Here is a 20,249-nt window from a genome sequence, read left to right as displayed (position 1 = left end):
AATCAAATAGGACAGCAACACTGGCTACAGAGAACTTCAAATTTAAATAATTCTTCCTGCCTAGGACAGAACAGGGCAACTGCTTTAGTTCTTCTTCCAGCCTGCTACATGTGCCTATACATTCCCTTCTCCTTACAGTATGACAGTTTCTCAGTGTTGCTCAAAATCAAAGTATCCATCCTCTAGCAGAATCCCACATAGCAGGCAGCTAATGAGTGAGAGGAAAAAATCACCAAGCACACTACAGGAGAGCCTTTTTGCCTTACGCTTTACCTGGGTGGTGCCCAATCGTGCTGCGTGCAATCCAGTAGCGTCCCCACATAAGTCTTATTCCTCCAGGTGACATTCACCACCAGCATACCTGCAGGAGCAAAAGGGAGGATTGTGAACACTCAGTTCTCTTGCAAATCTTGCCCCATCCTCAGCCTACAACTTAGCCACAATGCAGAAACATCCTGCTGAACAGGTCAGAACAAGTGTGGGTGGAGACAGTTACCAAAGCCTGCAGCACTACTCAGGTAGCACTTGCCTGGGGCTTTGTATTCATTTAGTTATTTGGCCATCAATATAACTGAAGAACCCCCACCTTACTGGCTGCGTGGCTGTAGTCTGTTCAGAATAGTCCTCAAGGTCAGGATTCTGATAATATTGCTGCTATAAACAGCACACACAAACAGCACTATGTTTATTTAATGCACTGGTCATATCTTCAATTCTGCACAAAGCAGTATTAGGAAACACATGTGCTCTTGTGGGGTGGAATTCACACCTATGGCCAACCCCTGCCTCTGGGCACATGTATAGGTCCAATACAAGAGTTACCCTAACCTTTCCAACACATTTTTTTTTCTGCCAAACAGTCAAACTGGCCAAAAGCTGGTGCCCAAAATAGCTCTATTACTGAACAGCTGAAGAGCTTATAAACACATTCACTAACCTCATCTTTGTATTCCCCAAAACATATGATGAATCACACATTTACAGAAGAATCAAGTCCACAGGTGGGGCACCAGTTTTATTTTGCAGACTCAATAAATACATGGCCAAACCTCTGAGGGCCACATCCTGAGACTACACACCTGACTTCATGATGTTAGATGGATTTCTCCATGGAAAACCATGGAGCTTATCCTTGGTGCCAAATCTGAACAGTGCCAAATGCAATCCCCACTGCAAATGAACAATCAGGATCATTCCTGTCAGCTGTGACTGTAATTGTCCCACAGCTAATGCTTTAAGATGTCAGGTGAATGACAGGTGGGCATGGCTGGCCAAAAATAGCCTTTATGGGCCAAACTGAGCCATCTGGCAAACAAAATTTGGTCCATATGTTGGAGATTCTCCACCATTGCTCAAACCCCATCCAAGGGCAAACAACTTCTGAGGGCTGAAACTTGCACCACCCTGCATTCATTTTGAGTCTCTCTCTTTAGGAGCAGAACCTGGGGGGTAAAAACTCTGTACTGGACAACACACGCCCTACTGAGAAACTAGTCTCTCTAATTCTGTATCAAGAAAATATTAAACAGGAGTGGGGATCTCAATAAAAGATTATTGATTGTATAGAATAGACTCATAAGCACTCCTAGGGCAGCTGTGCTCAGCTGTCAAGTTTCAAAATTTGTAGAGCTCACTCAGGATACTCTTTGTCTGCAGACTTAGTTTATTATAGGTCAATCATGAAGTCTCAGAAGGAGCAAATATTTTAAATAACCAGCTGTGAAAAATATAGGAACCTTTTTAATCTTCATTTTCAAATTGGGGTCAAAAATTTCTCTCTCAAACAGAAGCAAGCACTTGTTAATGACTTACAGTTTCTGGGTTTCACCACAGAAACATCTGAGTCTGTTCTTCCAGGTCCCTACCAACATCTGTCATGTGCACTGCCAGAACCCAAAGAGTTCTAATGGTTCCATGTCATCCTGGAAAACAACAACAACTGGGATGCCACAGGGTTCTGTCCTGGGCTCGTTGTTGTTCAACAACTTTATAAATGACTTGGAGAAAGGAATTGAGGCGATGCTCATCAAATTTTCAGATCACACCAAACTGGGAGGGGTAGTTAATGCCACAGAAGACAGATTCAGGATTCAATATGGCCTTAAAATATTGGAGAACTGGGCCCAACTAAACATTATTGTTTCAATAAGGACAAATGTAAGGTTCTACACTTAGGCAGGAAGAATCAGCTGTACCAATATAAGATGGGGGACATATGGCTTGCCAGTAGTATATGTGAAAAGGACCTAGGGGTCTTAGCAAATTTAACGTGAGTAAACAGTGTGGCACAGCAGCAAATAAAGCTAATACTATTGTAGGCTGCATCAACAGAAGTATAGTGTCCAGGTCACAGGGACTAATAGTACCGTTCTATTCTGCCTTGGTCAGACCACACCTGGAATATTGTGTCTAGTTCTGGGCACCACAATTTAAGAAGAATATTGATAAGCTGAAATGGGTGCAGAGGAGGGCGACCAATATGATCAAGGGTCCAGAAACCAATGGGACTGGGGGTCTGCAATGTGTTCATTGGCAGGCTGGTTGTCTTGGTGAGAGCTCTTCTGACTGTGGGACTGTGAAACTCAGAATGTTAGGAAGTGCAGACAAAACCTTGATTTTTATTTTTTACTTTTTAAATGGTTGGAGAAGGCTTCCTGCCTCCTCAGAAAGCTCTCAGCATCTTGGCTCCTCTGCCGCCCACACCACTTCCCATTCCATCCAACATCCTTCCTGAAGTTCCAGGATCTATCTTCCTGCAGGTGTCACCATCATCCAGCAGGCTCCGGCTCTTCAATGCAAGGCTGCTTTGTAAAGCTTTATGCTCAGGCTTCACACACTGCTTTCCTGCAGAGCCTTACAAGTTAATTGCGTGGCAAGACGCCAGCAGCTGCTTCCATCTCGGAGCTGGCAGGTCAGATTAGGAAGGACGTTCTGGCAGTCTGCCTGCTGCCATGATCACAGGAGAAAGATGAAGAGCTCTGTAAAGCAGAGACCTCAGCGGTGGTTGAGCTGCCCCCTCCCTTTGCCTGCTGCTCTGGCAACCAAACAAAGCACAAGACTAATTGTAACTCCTGCCCGACACACCGTGTCCTAGATTTAACCTACCTCAATCAATCACACACAAAAAAATCCCTCCCAGCAAATACATTCAGAATTATTTTGTGAAATGCAAGATGATTTGCGATGCAGCCTTTGCCTCTGAAGAACCACCCTAGTTGGGGAAGGAGGGGGAAAGAGAGAAGTGGAAGGGCTATGTTCAGCCAGCATTAGCAATCCAGAGCCAACTATGATTAAGGCATTTGGAATTGCTGTAAGACTGGAGACGAAGAGACCTTATCAAAGCATTACAAACCTACCAGGTTCTGGCAGTAACCCTGCTTTTTATGCTATTCCTAAGCTCATCCCTAGTGCTTTCTAAAAGCAAATCAGGATAATAATCCCCACTTTCATAAATCCAGCTGCTGAGGCAAGACTCCTTGGTCAGAGACTCCAAACTGCAGCCCTTTTACTGGTGGCAAGTTCAGATGCAGAGAGATGACAACTATTAAGATACATAGATTGTTTTCAGACCAAGGGCCTTTTGAGAGTATTGTTTTTGTATGTAATATATATGCAGCTGTAACTCAGATGTTGTAGGAGTATCCAGAAAGGTTTCCCCACGGAAACATTTATGTTGCAAGCATAATGCTTTTTTCCCTGGCACACATATGGAGAAAATGACTACTGCGTGGAATATGACTACACAAGCATCACAGACCCTGAATGCTCATGACACCACTGGGGATAAATGACACGCATTCACCTCCCAGGTGCCATTTTGCCAACATTTTTAAGGTTACTTAATTTTCATTCATTTATTTGAATCCACCACATTTCCTTTGTTTCTTTCAAGTCTATTGCCTCAACCTTGCCCCTTTTCCTTATGCCTCGATATCTAAAGGTAAAGGTAAAGGGACCCCTGACCATTAGGTCCAGTCGTGGACAATTCTGGGGTTGCGGTGCTCATCTCGCGTTACTGGCCGAGGGAGCCGCCGTACAGCTTCCAGGTCATGTGGCCAGCATGACTAAGCTGCTTCTGGTGAACCAGAGCAGTGCACGGAAATGCCGTTTACCTTCCCGCTGGAACGGTACCTATTTACCTACTTGCACTTTGATGTGCTTTTGAACTGCTAGGTGGGCAGGAGATGGGACCGAGCAATGGGAGCTCACCCCGTCGCGGGGATTTGAACCACTGACCTTCTGATCGGCAAGCCCTAGGCTCTGTGGTTTAACCCACAGCACCACCATCCTTATGCCTCGATATCTACTAGACTGCAGGATTATTTTGGATTGTAAAGTATCTAGTTATAGCTATAAATAATAGTTATAAATACATAAATGTACATTAACCGACTCCAATACTGAAGTGTACATCTCCACATATTTTTTAAACCAGCCCCAAGTCTCCATTGCTATGAAGAGAAGCAACAGCTTAAGAAACATTTTTCTTCCTTTCCAAATTGTCTGCTTTCACAAAACCTATCATTTTCTGTTTCCCATTACTTATAACCATTAGCCCCTAGGGCAGACAGCTGGGGTGGGGATGCGGGGAGAGGACTGTATTTCATTTTTTAAAAAAGATGTTAAAACTGTGGCAGCTAAGGCTATGCAAGGTTTCAAAATTGTATTTATTCTCTAATTTGGATACAACTCAGTTTGCTAAGTTTGAGTTTTCAGTAATGCAAAATTCAAGTGGTTTTGTATGCACTAAATCATCATAATGGCATTGCCTTCTTCTACCCAGAGACTGTGTGAACTGCCACCTTTTTCACAAAAAGAACCCCTCTCAAAACAAAAAAGGGAACATCACAACCTCAAGATAAAATGAAAAGCACAAGATTCAGGAAAACATGCTTCTGACGTTTCCTTTGTGCAGCAGCTGCTGTTGCCATGCAGTGATCCTTGTTGCTATGAAGATCTCCATGTCAGACAATAGCTTTTTAGCTCTAAGCGCTATTGCTATTGGCTGAGATATTTCCCAGGTGAGCAGTGATGGTGCTTGAATCATCAGTTTTAGGGGTTGGTTGAAATTGGACCTCCCCCACATGGAGCAGGTCTGGGGAGATTGGAGGCTCTCTTTAGTTACAAGGCTTCCTCCCTCCTCCCCAACCCCCAGTGGCATTAATCACAGCAAGAGGAAAATGGGGGCCTGGCAACTCATAAGGCAGCAAGTGGTGTGCTGCATTCCAGTATAATTAGATCCATTAACAATCCCAGCAGATCAGAATCACACCTAACAGAATTAGGAAAACTGCTAAGACAGCTGCCTTAAACGCCTTAAAATGTCCATAGAAGTATTTAACACAACATATCCTTTGCATGGCAGGCAGAAGGAACAAGCAGCAGTTAGAAGGCTGCTGCCATGCTAAGCAGATAGCCAGGAAATAGCTGCCTATGGAACATAAAAAAGTGCTACAACTTTTGCGTAAGTTGACGGCCTCAGAAGCAGATAGTAGCCCAGCCATGCAAACAATTCCACAAAAAATGTAGCAATTCACCTTGCCACAAAAATACAGACAACAGTCATTTGTGACACAGAGGCCTGAAAGGAGAGAATGTACCCGTTTATTTTACCCTTCCATGCCAGACAACCTGAAAGGGATTTTTACCTGACACAGACAACCAAGTGAGAGTACAAACCTGAAACTACCCATGGGAGGTCATTAAAAAATGTGTTCTCATAAACTAACCTTGTCGGTTAACTACTACTGAGGATTTGTTACCCGCCCACGCAGATCAAACCTGCTGAAATCCTATGGGGAGTTTTTATCTGTTCTCATGAAGTAGTAAGATGGCTACTCCTTGCTTTGTTGTTCATTTCAACTTCTACCAGCTTCCATAATGTGGCAACATCAGCTGGGGGCACTAGAGAACCAACAGCATTGTACACACAGAAAAGAGAACTAGGACTCATGACAAGGGTGTGCTTACATGTTAAGAACCAAAGAAGGATAAGCCTGGTGTTGATTCTTTTTTATTATTGTTGCTATCTTTCAATTCCTTTTGATAATAACTGGAAATAAAATTATGCTAAATATACAGTATATATTCTGCTAAATATTTATATTGGCTCAGCATCTAACACAATGTAAGAGAAATGACCTAAGCCAGCAAAATTGTAAACATTAACCTGAAATCCATTAAGTGGGGAAGGTGGCAGGAACCTCTTGCCACATACATTAAGCAGACTCCACATACTCAAGCCAGCCAATGATGCAATAGTTCCAAACTGCTTTGAAGGATGCACAGCCTCTGATGTGAGAGAAAATCATCACTTCTGACAGCAGGGACCAAGCAGCAGCCAAGAGTAGCCTCACAGGCAAGATCTTTACACACATTGCACTGAATGAGTACAGGTTAAAAATAGCTGAGCTACAGGAATCACAGAATACCTCCTAGGCAAGACCTGAAATCATAGCTGATCTTTAAAGAAGAAAAGAAAAAAGACTAACATGAAAGGACAGGCTGCAAAAACCATTAAAAGCCAAGAGCAAGAGGGAAGGCAGCCAGCAGCATAAGACAAGTGCCATACTCTGCCTGCCTCCTAAAGCAGCATTCTCTGAAACACATATAGGAGAAATGGACATTGTCATATCATGAGATCTGTAAACTACATAATTATGGGTGCCACTACCACAGCCTCCAGAGGAATAATGGGCATGTCCCACAGTATTCTGATATTCCAGAAGGATGAGTCCCTGTGGCAAATCCTCTGCACACCAATGTTTTGATATGTGCCTGGTAAATATAAGAGTGTAGAAGAAAGGGGGTGGGTGGCATGAATCAAGAGGAGGTTACTACAAAAAGCAAATAATAGGTGATCCCGTGCTCACTGATCATCTCTTTCAGCCTTTCCACAAAAAGCACTGGAGACACCAGTGTGCAAACCTAGCAATCTGAGAAAGAGCACCTGTCAGGGCTTTCTTCTAAAATAATAACTGCTTAGAACCTGTCAATTCCACTCTGCCTGGCATCATATTAAGATGGATATGTAACAGGCGAAGGAGATATATTTTACTTCTCAGCAAGATGCTGTCCTTGCATCACTTTCACTCAAGGTAACTGCCTACCTCCCAGTTTCTACTGGCTGTCTGAGTAGATGAATCACATCTCTTAAGGAGCAGAGGCAATGGGCTAGTGATGGTGGCAGAACATGGACTGGCTTGCTGGGGTAGGAAATGCACTTACTGTTTTTAGAAGCAGGCACACCTGGCAAACATTCATTCTACCTCCAACTTAAAAGACTAATCTGAATAATGGCGCTGGGAGGAGGCTTTAGAAAATGCAAGGTTAGGAAGTGGGCAGAATGTAGAATTCAAACAAGGTGCAAATTTGTAGCAGATAAGATGCTTTGCCCTCAGATCAAGTGATCCCCCCCCCTTTAGCTTATAATCAGAGTAAAACAGGCACTCTAAATGTGAAGGGGGGGGAAAACTTTCATGTGCCTAAATATAGGAACCCAGAACAGCAAAATCAAGCCAACAGGCATGACCAAGTTTTTAGACCTGGTGTAGTCTTTTATCTCAACACCTAGGTGCTGCTTCACTGTTTGGAATGCAAGAATAGCAAGTACACCCCAGAATCCTCTACAGTGTGTTCTCATTTTGCCTAGCAAGATCAGCCTTCTTGGAAGCAGCTCTTACCCTGGACTACACCACTTCCAAAGGAACAATACTGACCCAATTAAGAGCAATTTGCATTATGACAGAGTCCTCTGGGGCAACATTCATTTTGTGCAATCCCACACAAATTGAACTAAGTTGGGATACAGCATTTGAATCATCAGTTGACCAGCACTACTCTTAAAACAAACATACTGAAGGACACCTACCGTCTTCTGTCTCCTGCCATACGATGCCCTCCAGATTGACACTGGTGCCAGGTTCACAGGGGCCCAAGCACTCTGGCTCCGTAGCAAGAGCCACATCACATGTGTTCACCCCTACAGAGCGAGTGCGTACCATTATCTGCTCACATGGTGACGAGATATCACTGTTGACAACAGGAACAAGAAGATGCAATGGTAGCACCGCAGGGGTGGACACTGGAGACTCCATCTGGAAAAAGAGAAAATACAAATGAATACAGATGGATAAGGGCAGCTGGGTCTTCCTTCTGTCTGCAACACCCCCAAATTAAGATGGTCTTGCATTTAGGTCCTTTATTTGCCACTTGGATCTTAGCTTTAGGAGCAGGTATCACAAGTTCTTACTCAGTATGTTCAGCACTGGAGAACAGAATCTAGGTGCTTTTTGCACCCCCAACTTGTGAATGGAAATTATACCATTTTACAAATTAAGTTTCCAGCCCCCTCCTCCTCGTATGCCTCCTAACCCTTGCAGCTCTTATTTAAAAGGGAAAAGGAGACCAAGGCCTAGCTCTCACCCAGGTAGTAAGCTTCTTTCTGGGTTATAGATGGGACCCCATATGGACAGAATGCGTGTGTGTGTGTGTGTGTGTGTGTGTGTGCGCGCGCACACACACACACACACAACTGGCACAATGGGTAGAGGGATGGACTAGACCTCTTTCTCCTTGATATTTAAGGATTCCCCCTCCCCCACTCTGGAGTTATTTTTGTAGGAAGGAGCATTAAATCACACAAGCCCTGCATCCATAGTCTGATGTGGTACAAGCCAGACATAGGTTTACCGCCTTGGTGAGAACTAGGCACAAGTCAGCCTGGTTATTGGCCAGTGTGTATTCTATAGAAACAGATTCCAATATAGCAGATGCAAGTTATCCCCTGAAGCCTGCCACCAAGCGATCACGTTGCTACCACAAAGAGCAGGAAAATCACCACTAATATGCAGGTCACATGTGTCACATATGAAGAAAAGGCAATTTCAGGGCCTTATCCAACCCGACCATCTCTTTTCAAAGCAGAACTATCTCCCTCTCCCAATTTAAGTAACCACCACGTTATAAAGGAAATCACTCAGCCACCCCTAAAAGAGAATCCGCAGCATGAAGATGCTGCCTGCTCAGACAGAATCAGTTTTTGAGTACAAGGTTTCCAATTTGGCTTTTGCTGCCTCAAATAATCAGTTAATTCAAAAATTGTTCCAAATGCCACTCAACATTCAAATGGTGGCCCTGGGTATCTTCTGGTAAGAACAGACACATTCCAATCGGGGATAAAGGCTTCAAGATGTCATTTTGGGAAATCTGCCGGCTTGCTGGCGATTATAGCCTGCTGTTCTTGGTCTCAGATGAACCAAAAGCAAAAATCTCCAAGCCCCTTTGCCAGAAGATACCCTGCACACTCTCTTTCCCATGGGCATTCATGTACATAAAATCAGGAGTTATTTATGGAACATTACTGCCAACAGCCACACACACTCATTCAAACTAATTCTGGTTTTGGAACAGTTGGCAGATAATCCTCCTTAGCTGATGCCATCCCTCTCCCCCTTCCTCAACTAGCTATGTCTTTTTATAAAGTAATTAAATGTAATGAAAGAGAGGAAGTGGATTCTTGTGTGCCCAGTACTGCACATCAGAAGTACATCTCTACAATGTTCCCAAAACAATCCTTGGGAGGGGAGAGTTGTACAGTATCATTACAAATATATTGAGCTCCCTTCAACTCTCAGGAATAATTGTGTCCAAAAACTTAGTAAGAAAATGGTGGGAAAGGGTATTTTCCATGTTAGCTAGTGCCCCTGAAAGAGGATGAGGAGGCAAAAGCACTCATGTTTACCCTTCAGTGAACACAATCTCATTAAATGTTCCCCCTCACACAAGCAATAACTGTGGGAAACAGCTGCCTCCCCTTTGGCAAGGTTCGGTGCCCAAGAACGTGGGCAATGCTGAGCTCTGGGGATGGATTTTCACTTCCAGTCATGTTAACATAGCAGAACGAAACACCCAGAGTGCCTTTTGCCTGCTTGCCTGCATTTGGCTCCTTCTCCTTCTGTGTATATCCTTGCTCTGGACAGCTGAACAAAGCAAATCCAATCTCATCAACATTTAATACTGGATGCCAGTTTAATCTGCAGTGACTGAGCTGGATGTATCTGCCCAAGCAGGTAGCAAAGCTTATGGCCTAGTTCTCTCAGAGGCAGTAACTCTGTATCTTGATTGTACCAGCTCCCTCAGCCCTCACTTCAAGACCAAATGCTCTCTTGCAGAAAAAAAAACCATTCCTACACATTTGTAGCATGTTAGGACAAGGCTATAAATCTAACCTGTATATATAGATGTACCACTTTCTCAGTACACTTCCCACATAGCCAAGACAACCCTTCAAACCATCAGGTAATTAGTTTTAACTTCCAAACCATGGTTTTCAAATCTACTTCAACCCATAGTTTGGAAGTTTGTGCCAACTATAGTTTGCCTGATTCATGTCAAACTATGGGTAAAGTAAAACCAGAAAACAGAGGAGGGAGAACATGAATGAACACTCAGCTCATGTTATCAATCTTCTAAACCAGAGCTGCTTATTCTTTGGCCCTTCAGATGTTGCTGAACTAAAGTTCCCAACTTCCCTGGTTATTGGCCACGCTGACTAGGACTGATAGGAACTGTAGCTCAAAACATCTGTATGGCCACAGGTTAGCCATCCCTGCTGTAAATCATGCTTGGGAGGATGAGGATTTGAGCCTGGCTTATTATCTCTTGCATTTTAAAATGTCTCCTGGCAAAAGGAGTGCAGTCTTCTGCGCATGGTGGGGTATGTCACATTTTGCTGAGCAGGGCCCCAATGAGTGCATTTGTGAAATCAGACCAATTTGCTTAGTTTCAAGCTTAGGAACTGCCTTCTGATAAAGATTGACACAGAGACAGAAAAGAAACCGGCATGCAGAGACTAAGTAATCACTGTAATCACTGTAATCACAATGCATTTGCCAAGATTGCCAAGATTCCCAAGGTGTCTGGGAGCAAGAAAAGGTCTCAGTGGTGGCTGCATACCACTTATCTTGACTAAGAGAGAATTTGCTTATTGAGACAATACCCTAGAGCAGTCTCACAACAATCTAATGCACATTTTGCCTTGATTCTGGCAACAGCTCTGAACCACCCTAAGAAGGAATGTCATCTACAGCCCCAACATGGTAAGCTTACATTTCTCAGAATTTCTGCCAGCTGGACTGACACCCTCTGAAGAGCCCCCAGGTGGGGTCCCATCAATTAAAGTTGAGGTTCAAGGTCAAACTGCCACTGAATACACTAGAAACCTCTACCTGTTGCTTGTGAGAACAGAGAACGGAACTAACCAGCTGCTCCAGAAAACGCTGCTCTCTAATCCTGAGCAGATGCTCCCTCCTCTCACATATTAAAGCAAAATACTTGGCAAGAAACCATGGTCACTTCAGCTTGGAAGATGGAAACTGTTTCACTACAAAACACCCTGTATACAGATCTGGGCACTTCTTAGTGCATTTAGAGTCAGGGTAGTTGCAGGCTTGCAAACCCTTCAGCTGCTTTCTACTTTGAAAGGTAATCAGCACTCAGCAGAAGAACACTAATTGCCACTCCAGATTTGCTAATTATCATTTGGTCACATTTGTAATCTGCATTATGCCACAGAGCATAATAAGCAGCTTGCTGAGAACCATCTAATAAGTGAGGTGGCTTTATGGGATTTCATATTTCACTCTGCCATGGAACAAATGTAGTATCATTTATCAGCTGTTGGGGTGGAAGAAAGGAGACAGAGGGAAGGGAGAGCATGTGTAGCTCAATCCTCCCTGCAGCTTTTGAAGACAGAGAAGGAAGGAAGGAAAATCTTAGAAAGAGTTTTTCTAAGAAGGCCATGAGAGAATATACACTGCTGACCGGAATACATTTCAGAGGAAGTACTGGGAGAAAAGGGAAGAACTGAAGCCTAGCTTCACATGAAGAGTTACTCATCTCTCAATGGCAAGCCTCTGCATCTCTTCAGGTTACTGAGCTGCAAACAAGACCAGTGTATTTGCTCAACATAAAATATGAGAGACAGGCTGATGGGGAAAGAAGAGAGCTGGGAATCATTAATCTCCCTATAGGTAGTAATTACATTGTGTTCTCCTCCTGTGCAAAAACTCCTGCTAGGCTCAGGAACTAAACATATTGTCAGAGCCAGACATGCAATGAAAACTACTGGCAAGTGCAAATGTTGGACTGCAGAGAAAAAGTCTCCAAAAAAATTACATCAGCCACTGGCAGATGAGCAAGCTGTGTTAGTGTGTTATAATGCCAAATGGTACATACCCGACTACACACACTTCAAAGTCCCTTTAAAGCTTCATGCACTAGGTCATGATGAACATATAGGAAGGGATCTAGGACCCTCTCAATGAAAGTGAATCTTTTTGGACTTAACATAGCCACTATCTCTTCTTCCAAATCTTCCGGACCCACCCATCCAAAATTCTGCATTGATGATCCACACATACACACTTTTCCCCTGCCCAGACTTGCACCATCCTTCTGCATAGGTGCACTCAGTGAATAACTCTCAAGTGCTAGGGCAAAATAAATACACCATTGAAGTGCATGTACCAATAGTGTTGAACTGATGATAAGACTGCCTACCCAGTATGTCTGCAGAAACACACAGGGTTGTGACTGATATTGGATTCAACACACAGCAAAAAATAAAATATGACTTCACAAAAGGGCTTCTCTTAAACTAAGATGCCAGGTTAAGTGGTGGCTTATGAAATGAAGAGGGAGAGAACCATGTACACCACCTTGACCTACCGGTACTTGGAGAAAAGGTGAGATATAAACTCAATAAATAAAATAAATAAAAGTCCACACTTACATATTGTTTTAAATGTATCACAGTCAGAGGGTCCCAAAATGCACTTGTCAATGGTGACCAGAAGTTTAATTTTGGCAATCATAAAAGAAAATATACTATCCAGGAGAGCAATACACTCTCTCTCTCTCTCTCTCTCTCTCTAAAAGAACCGTTGCCAACAAAGGTGGGAATGGAGTGTCACTTTCAAAAAAACTGTCATGCTCTGGTTTCCTCTGTGTTTGTTTGTTTGTTTGTTTTGTTAGGACACAGAATCAGTGTCATGGCCTAAAAAGAATCATTACCCCTTCATATATGCAAATCCCACCTACTGCTCTTCCTCTGTAAAACCCATTGATTGGGCAATGGACACAAAACCACATCTGCCTCTGTGGAGCTAGAAGCAGAAAAGCCTAACCTGCAAGAGTCTAGGTCAGGGGTGTCAAACTCAAATTCATCGGGGGCCGCATCAGCAGTTTGGTCACCCTCAAAGGGCCGGTTGTATCTGTAGGACTATGTGTCCACTCTTTATTATCATAAATTATTGTCACTGCATTCAATTATGACTGTTTTTTGTAGTAATGTAAGTAATAATGTCATGCGTGCGCACTCTGTTGCTGGGCTCCCGCTGCTGCTGCCGCTTCCGCAGCGACTTTGCGAGCCCGCCGGATGAAAAGGCGGCTTGGGGGCAGCTGCCGGTCGCGCACGGCAGCCCCCCCCCAGCCGCTTTTTCACTCAGAGGGCTCACAAAGTCGCTGCGGAAGCGGCAGCAGCAGCGGGAGCCCAGCAACGGAGTGCGCACGTGCGACATTTTGCGCGTGCGCACTCAGTCCTGACGTTGCATCGTGACGTCACGACCCAACGTCACGACGCCCTGCCCCCAGGGGGGTGCCTCCTCCGTGCTGCCGCCCCAGGCGGCGCGGAGCCTCCCTCCGCCCCTGCAGCCGGCGGCAGCTACACGGGCCACATGATGAGGTCTGGCGGGCCGGATTCGGCCCACGGGCCTTGTGTTTGACACCCGTGGTCTAGGTTGATTACTAAGACATGCCGAAATTTGTAGGCCGCTGATTATGGTGCCACCTGACAGCCAAGGCAGGAATTACAGCTCTCAGTTCCAACACCTGCAGGTGTATACAGGCTATTTAAAAACCAAGCACCCCCAGACCAAATGCGTTGTCCTCCCAAAATATCTCTCCCAACTACACTCTCTCCTCACCACCAATTAAATCATAAAGGACTGCAGGAGATACTCCATGTTGGGGTGTCTCTGGAGTGCCAAAAATGCAAAGGGAGTGAGGAGATTAATAATTATGTTTCCAAACTATCACTCATGTAACAACTGTATTTCCATGTGGTGCACTATAACATTCTTTCATTATAACTGCTTAGAATTAATGTTGTTATTTCTCAACCGTTACATCTAATTGAAGTGAGGAACCCTACAGCACTGATATAATTTGCCTACTGTAACGACACAGATGAAAACACAAAAAAGCAAGCTCCAAACATTCATCCAAAAACCTATATATTATTTTGACATAACTGGAAAGAAAAGAGGTCAATCTTTTACATTCTTTAGGAGAGGTTCTCATCTATTAACACAAAGCAGCCAACAGAAAGACGACTTGGAAAGGAGATATTTATATAGTGGAAACGTCCACACTTAGACCACAATTGACCTGGAGAAGCAGGTGTGTTTAAAAAGAATGCTACCCCCTCATGTATTTACATAAATTTAGCATACCAGCAATGTAACTTACATTGAAATTTATTTCTCCCTAGTTACACAATATATATATATATATATATATATATATATATATATATATATATATATATATATATATATATATATATCAAACCGAGCAGTGCTTAATTTTTAAACACCCCCATCCTTCTACTTTCTGTATGGACTTTACAGATTCTATGTATTTAAAAACTATGATCCCTAGGGTAGGCAGGAAAGATACTGAGCAACCCTAAATCATCTTACTAGCAAGCAAAGGCAACCATTCCTTCAGGATAAGAGACTGTGCCATACAGACTTCATCTCTCAACACTAGCTAGTAAGTACTGTAATGGGATGACTTTTAAAGGCTGATAACTTCAAGCTTGCCACCACTACACAGCAAGGCAGAAACATGTTACCTGCAACAAAATTGAAGAGAAAAATGCATGACTAAGGTATCAGAAATTTGTGAGTGTCCACTAGGTCTTCATGGACCCCTGTACAGTATCCCTGCCTGACAAATGTATTTCCCATTAAACTAGAGTTGAATGCATCTCATTAAAAATAAAAAACAACTCAAGAAACACCAACTATTACTTAAATCAGAAGTTTTCAACCTTTTTGGGTCCACGGCTCCCTTGACCAACTGCATTATTTCTGCGGCACCCCTGTCGGGCAGAGAGCTCAGGAGCCCAGTTATGTCACCCCTTGCCTACAGAGCTGGCAGCCTCTCACCCTTTTTCAAACACCCTCCCTTGTGGAGTGTTCCCTCAGCCTTCTCCCCTCTCCTTGGGAGTCCTCTGGGCAACCGCAGTTGCCACCCATGGTTGCTGAGCTGTCCCCTCTGCCCCAAAGAGAGGTGTCTCCTCATACTGCCCCAGAGGCACCATTTGCCTGGGGCTGCTGCAACAAACAGATGCACAAGCCTTTGGGAAGCAGAGACGCAAGAAGGCATCAGGGGAGGAAAGTGGGACAGAGGCCAGTGTAGCCCTCAGCACCCCTGACTATCATTCAAGGCACCCCAAGGTGCCACAGCACACTGATTGAAAACCACTGACTTAAATAGATTCTCTTTCATACTGGGATCAGATAGATTCTAAGATCAATAGAGTGCTTACAACTGTAAGAGGCATAAGGATTTCGTATCTCCTAATGCCAAAGAGCTGTTCTATATTAGGTCACTGTGTTGTGAAACAGCTTCTTGGTGTACATACATAAGGAACAAAAAAGTTATGGATTACATGGTATTTTCCATGGAGGGGAAAAAATCAACATGTAAAAGCAGCACACAGAAAACAACATTTGAGAAAGCAGAGGAATGTCACCTTGAAGTAAGCTATAGCAATGCCTCATAAATCCTCAATGCTTTTTAGCTATAGCCTTTCTGAAGCTGGCTAAGTACCAGATCCTTAGCAATCAAGAATGCTCACCAGCCCCAAACAAAAGCAAAAGCCATCTGGATATATATTTCTATGTAAATTTATTTCATTCTTGATTATTCAGCAGTGGTTCGGCTACTGCATAAACTCACCAAGGAAACCATGCAATCAAACTCCCAGTCACACATCCTTACCAGCCTGCTGACAACAAGCTCTCTTTCAGTTCCACCACCGATACTGAAGTTACTAAACATGCACTGCTGGTGTCAATAACACCCTGACACACAAAGGCATCATACTCCAGCCCACCCGCCTAGATCTTTATTGCCTATAGATGCAACATCATAAGCAGCCAAATAGGAAAAGGTTCCCCCTAGAGCAGGGGTACTCCAACAGCACTACCATATTTTCCGGCGTATAAGACGACCCCCAACTTTTCCAGTTAAAATATAGAGTTTGAGATATACTCAACCGCAGATTCTCCACCCAGCGTATAAGACGACCCCCAACTTTTGAGAAGATTTCCCTGGATTAAAAAGTAGTCTTATACGCCAGAATATACAGTACTCTCTTAGTGACAACGCGGCACTCAAGACACGTGGTTGGAACCACATCTCACTAAACAACTGTAGTTTATCTTAACTTCACACATTTCAATCACCATAGCTCAAGAATAGAATAAACTTGTTCTATAACGCTTATGTGTAGCATCATAAACATGGTCGTAATTAGTATATATTTTGTATCCTGATTTCAAAGAAATAGGAATCTAGAGGTAGGTCAGATCAAAAAGTCTGTGGGGGACCTATGGCTCTCCAAATATTGCTGGACTATGAGCTACAGCTCCCATCTTCCCTGACTATTGACCACATTGCCTTGGGCTGATGAGAGTAATAGTTCAACAGCATTTGGAGGACCACAGGTTCCCCATCCATGACCTAGTGAAACAATTATTTCTGCCTATATCTCCCCCTAGTGAAACAATACCATACCCCACAAAACAGCCACTCTACATTTTTGTGATTATCATACTAGCTGATTCTGCTTGTCACTTACAGAATAGTTGATGTTTAGGACACAACTCAGCAAGAGGTAAATGGCCTGACTGAGAAAAGCAAGAAGTGCAAATTACATTGAAATGGTCAGAAGATAATGAATACCCCAAAGAAGGTGGGCAGGTGGTCAACACAAAAAACCAAGGTCTTCCTCATTTCAGTTGCCTCCCCAAGCCTGCAAATAAGTACCAGTCACTAATAAGTAATGCACTTTACTGAAGATGAACCAATCAGATAGCAAATGAGGTCCCCACAGCAGGAATTCACCTCCAAATTCTGTCATCTAGTGTTAAGATGGCAAAGCTTGTGTCAGCATCCAGAAGTGACATGAGGTACTGTACAAACCAGCAGCAGGCAAGGTAGGCACCAAGCCAACCAAATTCCTTATTCTTACCTTGTGTGCAGTGTTCAAAATTAGCCAGGCACCAGTCACATTTTGCACCTGGCTTTTAATCATTTGAGACCAAGTGAAGGTGCCTGAGCACCAGGATGGTGCCTGACATCTCCACCATCTGGAGGTGCATGCCTGGGGATCACTGGATCTGGGCTGTTTTCACACACTAATGCTCAATCCTGTAGAATTCTATCAGTTATATTTTATCTGCACAATCAGAATGAATTTCTGAAACCAAAATGCTTTCTCTGTGCTGTCTTAGCAGGAGCAGTCACCATTAAGAAAAAGAGGTTAGAATAGGCCAATAAATATGTGGACTGTCCCTGGATCAAGTGGCTTTTCTTCTTTAAGTTCTCAAAGCTCTTAACCTAGCTCAAGGTTGTCATCTGAACTAGCCAGATGTTTAACTGAGAATGTTTAACACAGTCGGTCCATTATTTGAAAAAAAATAAGACTTAGGTGCCTTACCAAAAAATGTCAATTAGACATTCCATTTTGGAGACTGTAAACTTGGTCTAAGAAGCCACTTGGTGCTTAGCTTATATATGAGAGTTTCTAACACTGTTTGTGTGCCTCAAAACCCAGCAAAGATGCAAGGCAGCCTTGTCCTCTTACTATTGACTGAACTTCCAGATTCCCCACTCCTTCCTTGAGTGTTCTTCTGAGCAGACCAAAATAAATACTATTACAATCAAGAGTTGAGAAGTGGACTCAGTCAGTTCACTGACAACATGAAATTACTTCAAGCCTGTGAGATGGGGCAGGCTGTACAATTCTAGTAAGCGTACTGGCTTCAGCAGTCACAGTAACTCCCTATAAGAAAGGCCAAATTTGTCAGGATTGACCCTTGTATGGGCCAGTAAACACCAAAAGTTACTCAAACTTTGAGCTGTACTGAATCAAATATATTTCACATGCAAACAGCACAAAGCACCTACAGTGCCCCTCATGGAAGACTAGAGCCACCTTTTGGGCTGAAATGTATCCATCACATCAGAGCAGAAGCCAGGATTTTCTGGCTTCCACTTCAGAGCTAATGATAAATGATGCTCTTTGCTGGTGCCAAGTACCAGAGCTAAAACACTTTTCATGCTGTAGCAAATAAATTTGTTTCAATCCCCAGAATGTTAGTCTTTCTCTTACTATCTAGGAATCTGATTCCTTTGAAATTAGAAGGAAAGGAAAGACAGTGAAGGTGAGAAATGATCATCTCAGAGAATGTAGCCACAACCCCACTTTAACTTTAGACAAAGGTATTCATTCCCTTGCCACCTAGAATCCCTCTGACTGCTTAAAGCTCTAATATATCTCCCATTTCTGGGGTCAAAAACTCTGCTGCTGAAAATCAGGAATCCTATTTGCCGACAACTCTGGAAAACTGTGCTTTCCATCTTGCAATCTGCTCCTTTTCCACTACTGGTGACAACTCCTCACACCCACTGCATGGGACTTCTGCATGGAACTCCAGTTCGGCCATTTCTTCTACATGAACATGGATCTAGCATCCCTTCACCAATAAATTTTCATAGGTGAGCTAACATACCTTTAATGACTTAAGTTCTATCTTGGAGTAAAGGAGGAGGTTCCATCATGGAAGAGATACATGTACTGGTAATTTAATAACACAAAATGGCTGTCTAAAACTGCCCTGGAAAAGCAGGCATGTCACCTCTCAGTTCTCTGTGCCCTTGATGAATCAGAGACTCTTTTAGCAAAGTCAACTAAATAAATGCAGTCCTAGCATTATTCTTGTTGCCTAGAGAAAGGCAAAGGCAAAGCCAAATGTTGGATACCTGCAAAATGATTGGGGCTGGCTGGATAACAAGGTCAAGACGTGCACAGTATGTTGGTCTCCAAAGGTTTAGCATGGAAATGGTTACATGGAAAAAAAATGCTCTAGCTTGCAACTCAAACATGACATAACCACTAATTTTGAATATATTTCCTTTTATTGCCCTGGAATTACCACATTTTCTCTACTTCTGACTGACTGATCCATCTTCAGGAGCTATTAAGCTATGGAAGAACGTGATTTGGAGGAACCAGCTGCAAAGTTTCTGGATGACAGGTCATTTCAGGCCAAGTCCTTGGGCCAGGATCCAGTTAACCTACATGACCTGAAAGTTATCACTTTGCAAGCTTTCAGCAAGGCAGGGACAACGTCAGCCATCTGTGCATGTGTCCAGGGTGTGGTGTCTAGATTCCTTTTAAGCTGGGCTAACAGCCAAGGAATTTCTTGGCTACTGGACATAACTAACCCTTATATAGTTTCTGGTAACTACGTATTCATGCATCAATTTACCCTTGTGATAAATGTATGAGTTATACATATATAAAATGTTTGTTTTAACTCCTCCTTCATGAGAAGATCCAAAGAAACATTTAAAATATACATACCGGTAACTCCCACACACTCCAGACAGGTTAACCTGTTTCCTGCTTGATTATTATAAGAAGCTATCTCTAGGTAAAAACTTCTGCTGGTCTTTGACTGTATTAAATTTTTACTTATTTACTCTAGGTAAAAACTGATGGTAAGCATGGACAACTAAAGATAATTTCTAAAGTAAGTTTTGTACCTGGAGCACACATTCTATAAAGAATATTGGTTCAGACATTTTTTTCTGAAGAACCTATCCTGAAATGAGGATGTGGGGTCAGAAAGCACAATAAAAAAAAAACCTGAACTTGCATACTCTACTTCCCTGGTATACAATTTCTCTAGGGGGTGGTAGAAAGAATGAACACTTTCTGTCCAAATCCAGATTTCTTGGTGGGAGCACAAATGAATTAAAGGGAAAGGAAAAACCTAATTTACATTTCAAAAGCTGTGTAACCATTTCAAGTTGAGCTTTGCACAGCACTAGAGAAATATTCAGTGCATGCAATGGTCTCATGTGTGTGTGTGTGTGTGTGTGTGTGA

At 43.1% G+C, this 20,249-nt stretch overlaps 1 protein-coding gene across 4 annotated transcripts in view; it reads right to left on the bottom strand.

Annotated features, from left to right (window-relative positions):
• ZNF609 (zinc finger protein 609) overlaps positions 1-20,249 on the bottom strand; it is a 112,384-nt gene that overhangs the window by 9,847 nt on the left and 82,288 nt on the right. For all 4 annotated transcript variants that reach the window (XM_033167871.1, XM_033167873.1, XM_033167875.1 and 1 more), the window contains exons 3-4: positions 7,871-8,096; positions 274-361 (exon numbers count right to left, since the gene is read on the bottom strand). In XM_033167871.1, coding sequence (XP_033023762.1) covers positions 274-361; positions 7,871-8,096 — 314 coding nt within the window. The remainder of the gene's footprint in view (positions 1-273; positions 362-7,870; positions 8,097-20,249) is intronic.

This window comes from Lacerta agilis, chromosome 13 (genome assembly GCF_009819535.1).
Source record: "Lacerta agilis isolate rLacAgi1 chromosome 13, rLacAgi1.pri, whole genome shotgun sequence".
In the NCBI taxonomy this organism is placed as follows: Eukaryota; Metazoa; Chordata; class Lepidosauria; order Squamata; family Lacertidae; genus Lacerta; species Lacerta agilis.
This window is presented reverse-complemented; position numbering and strand designations above follow the sequence as displayed.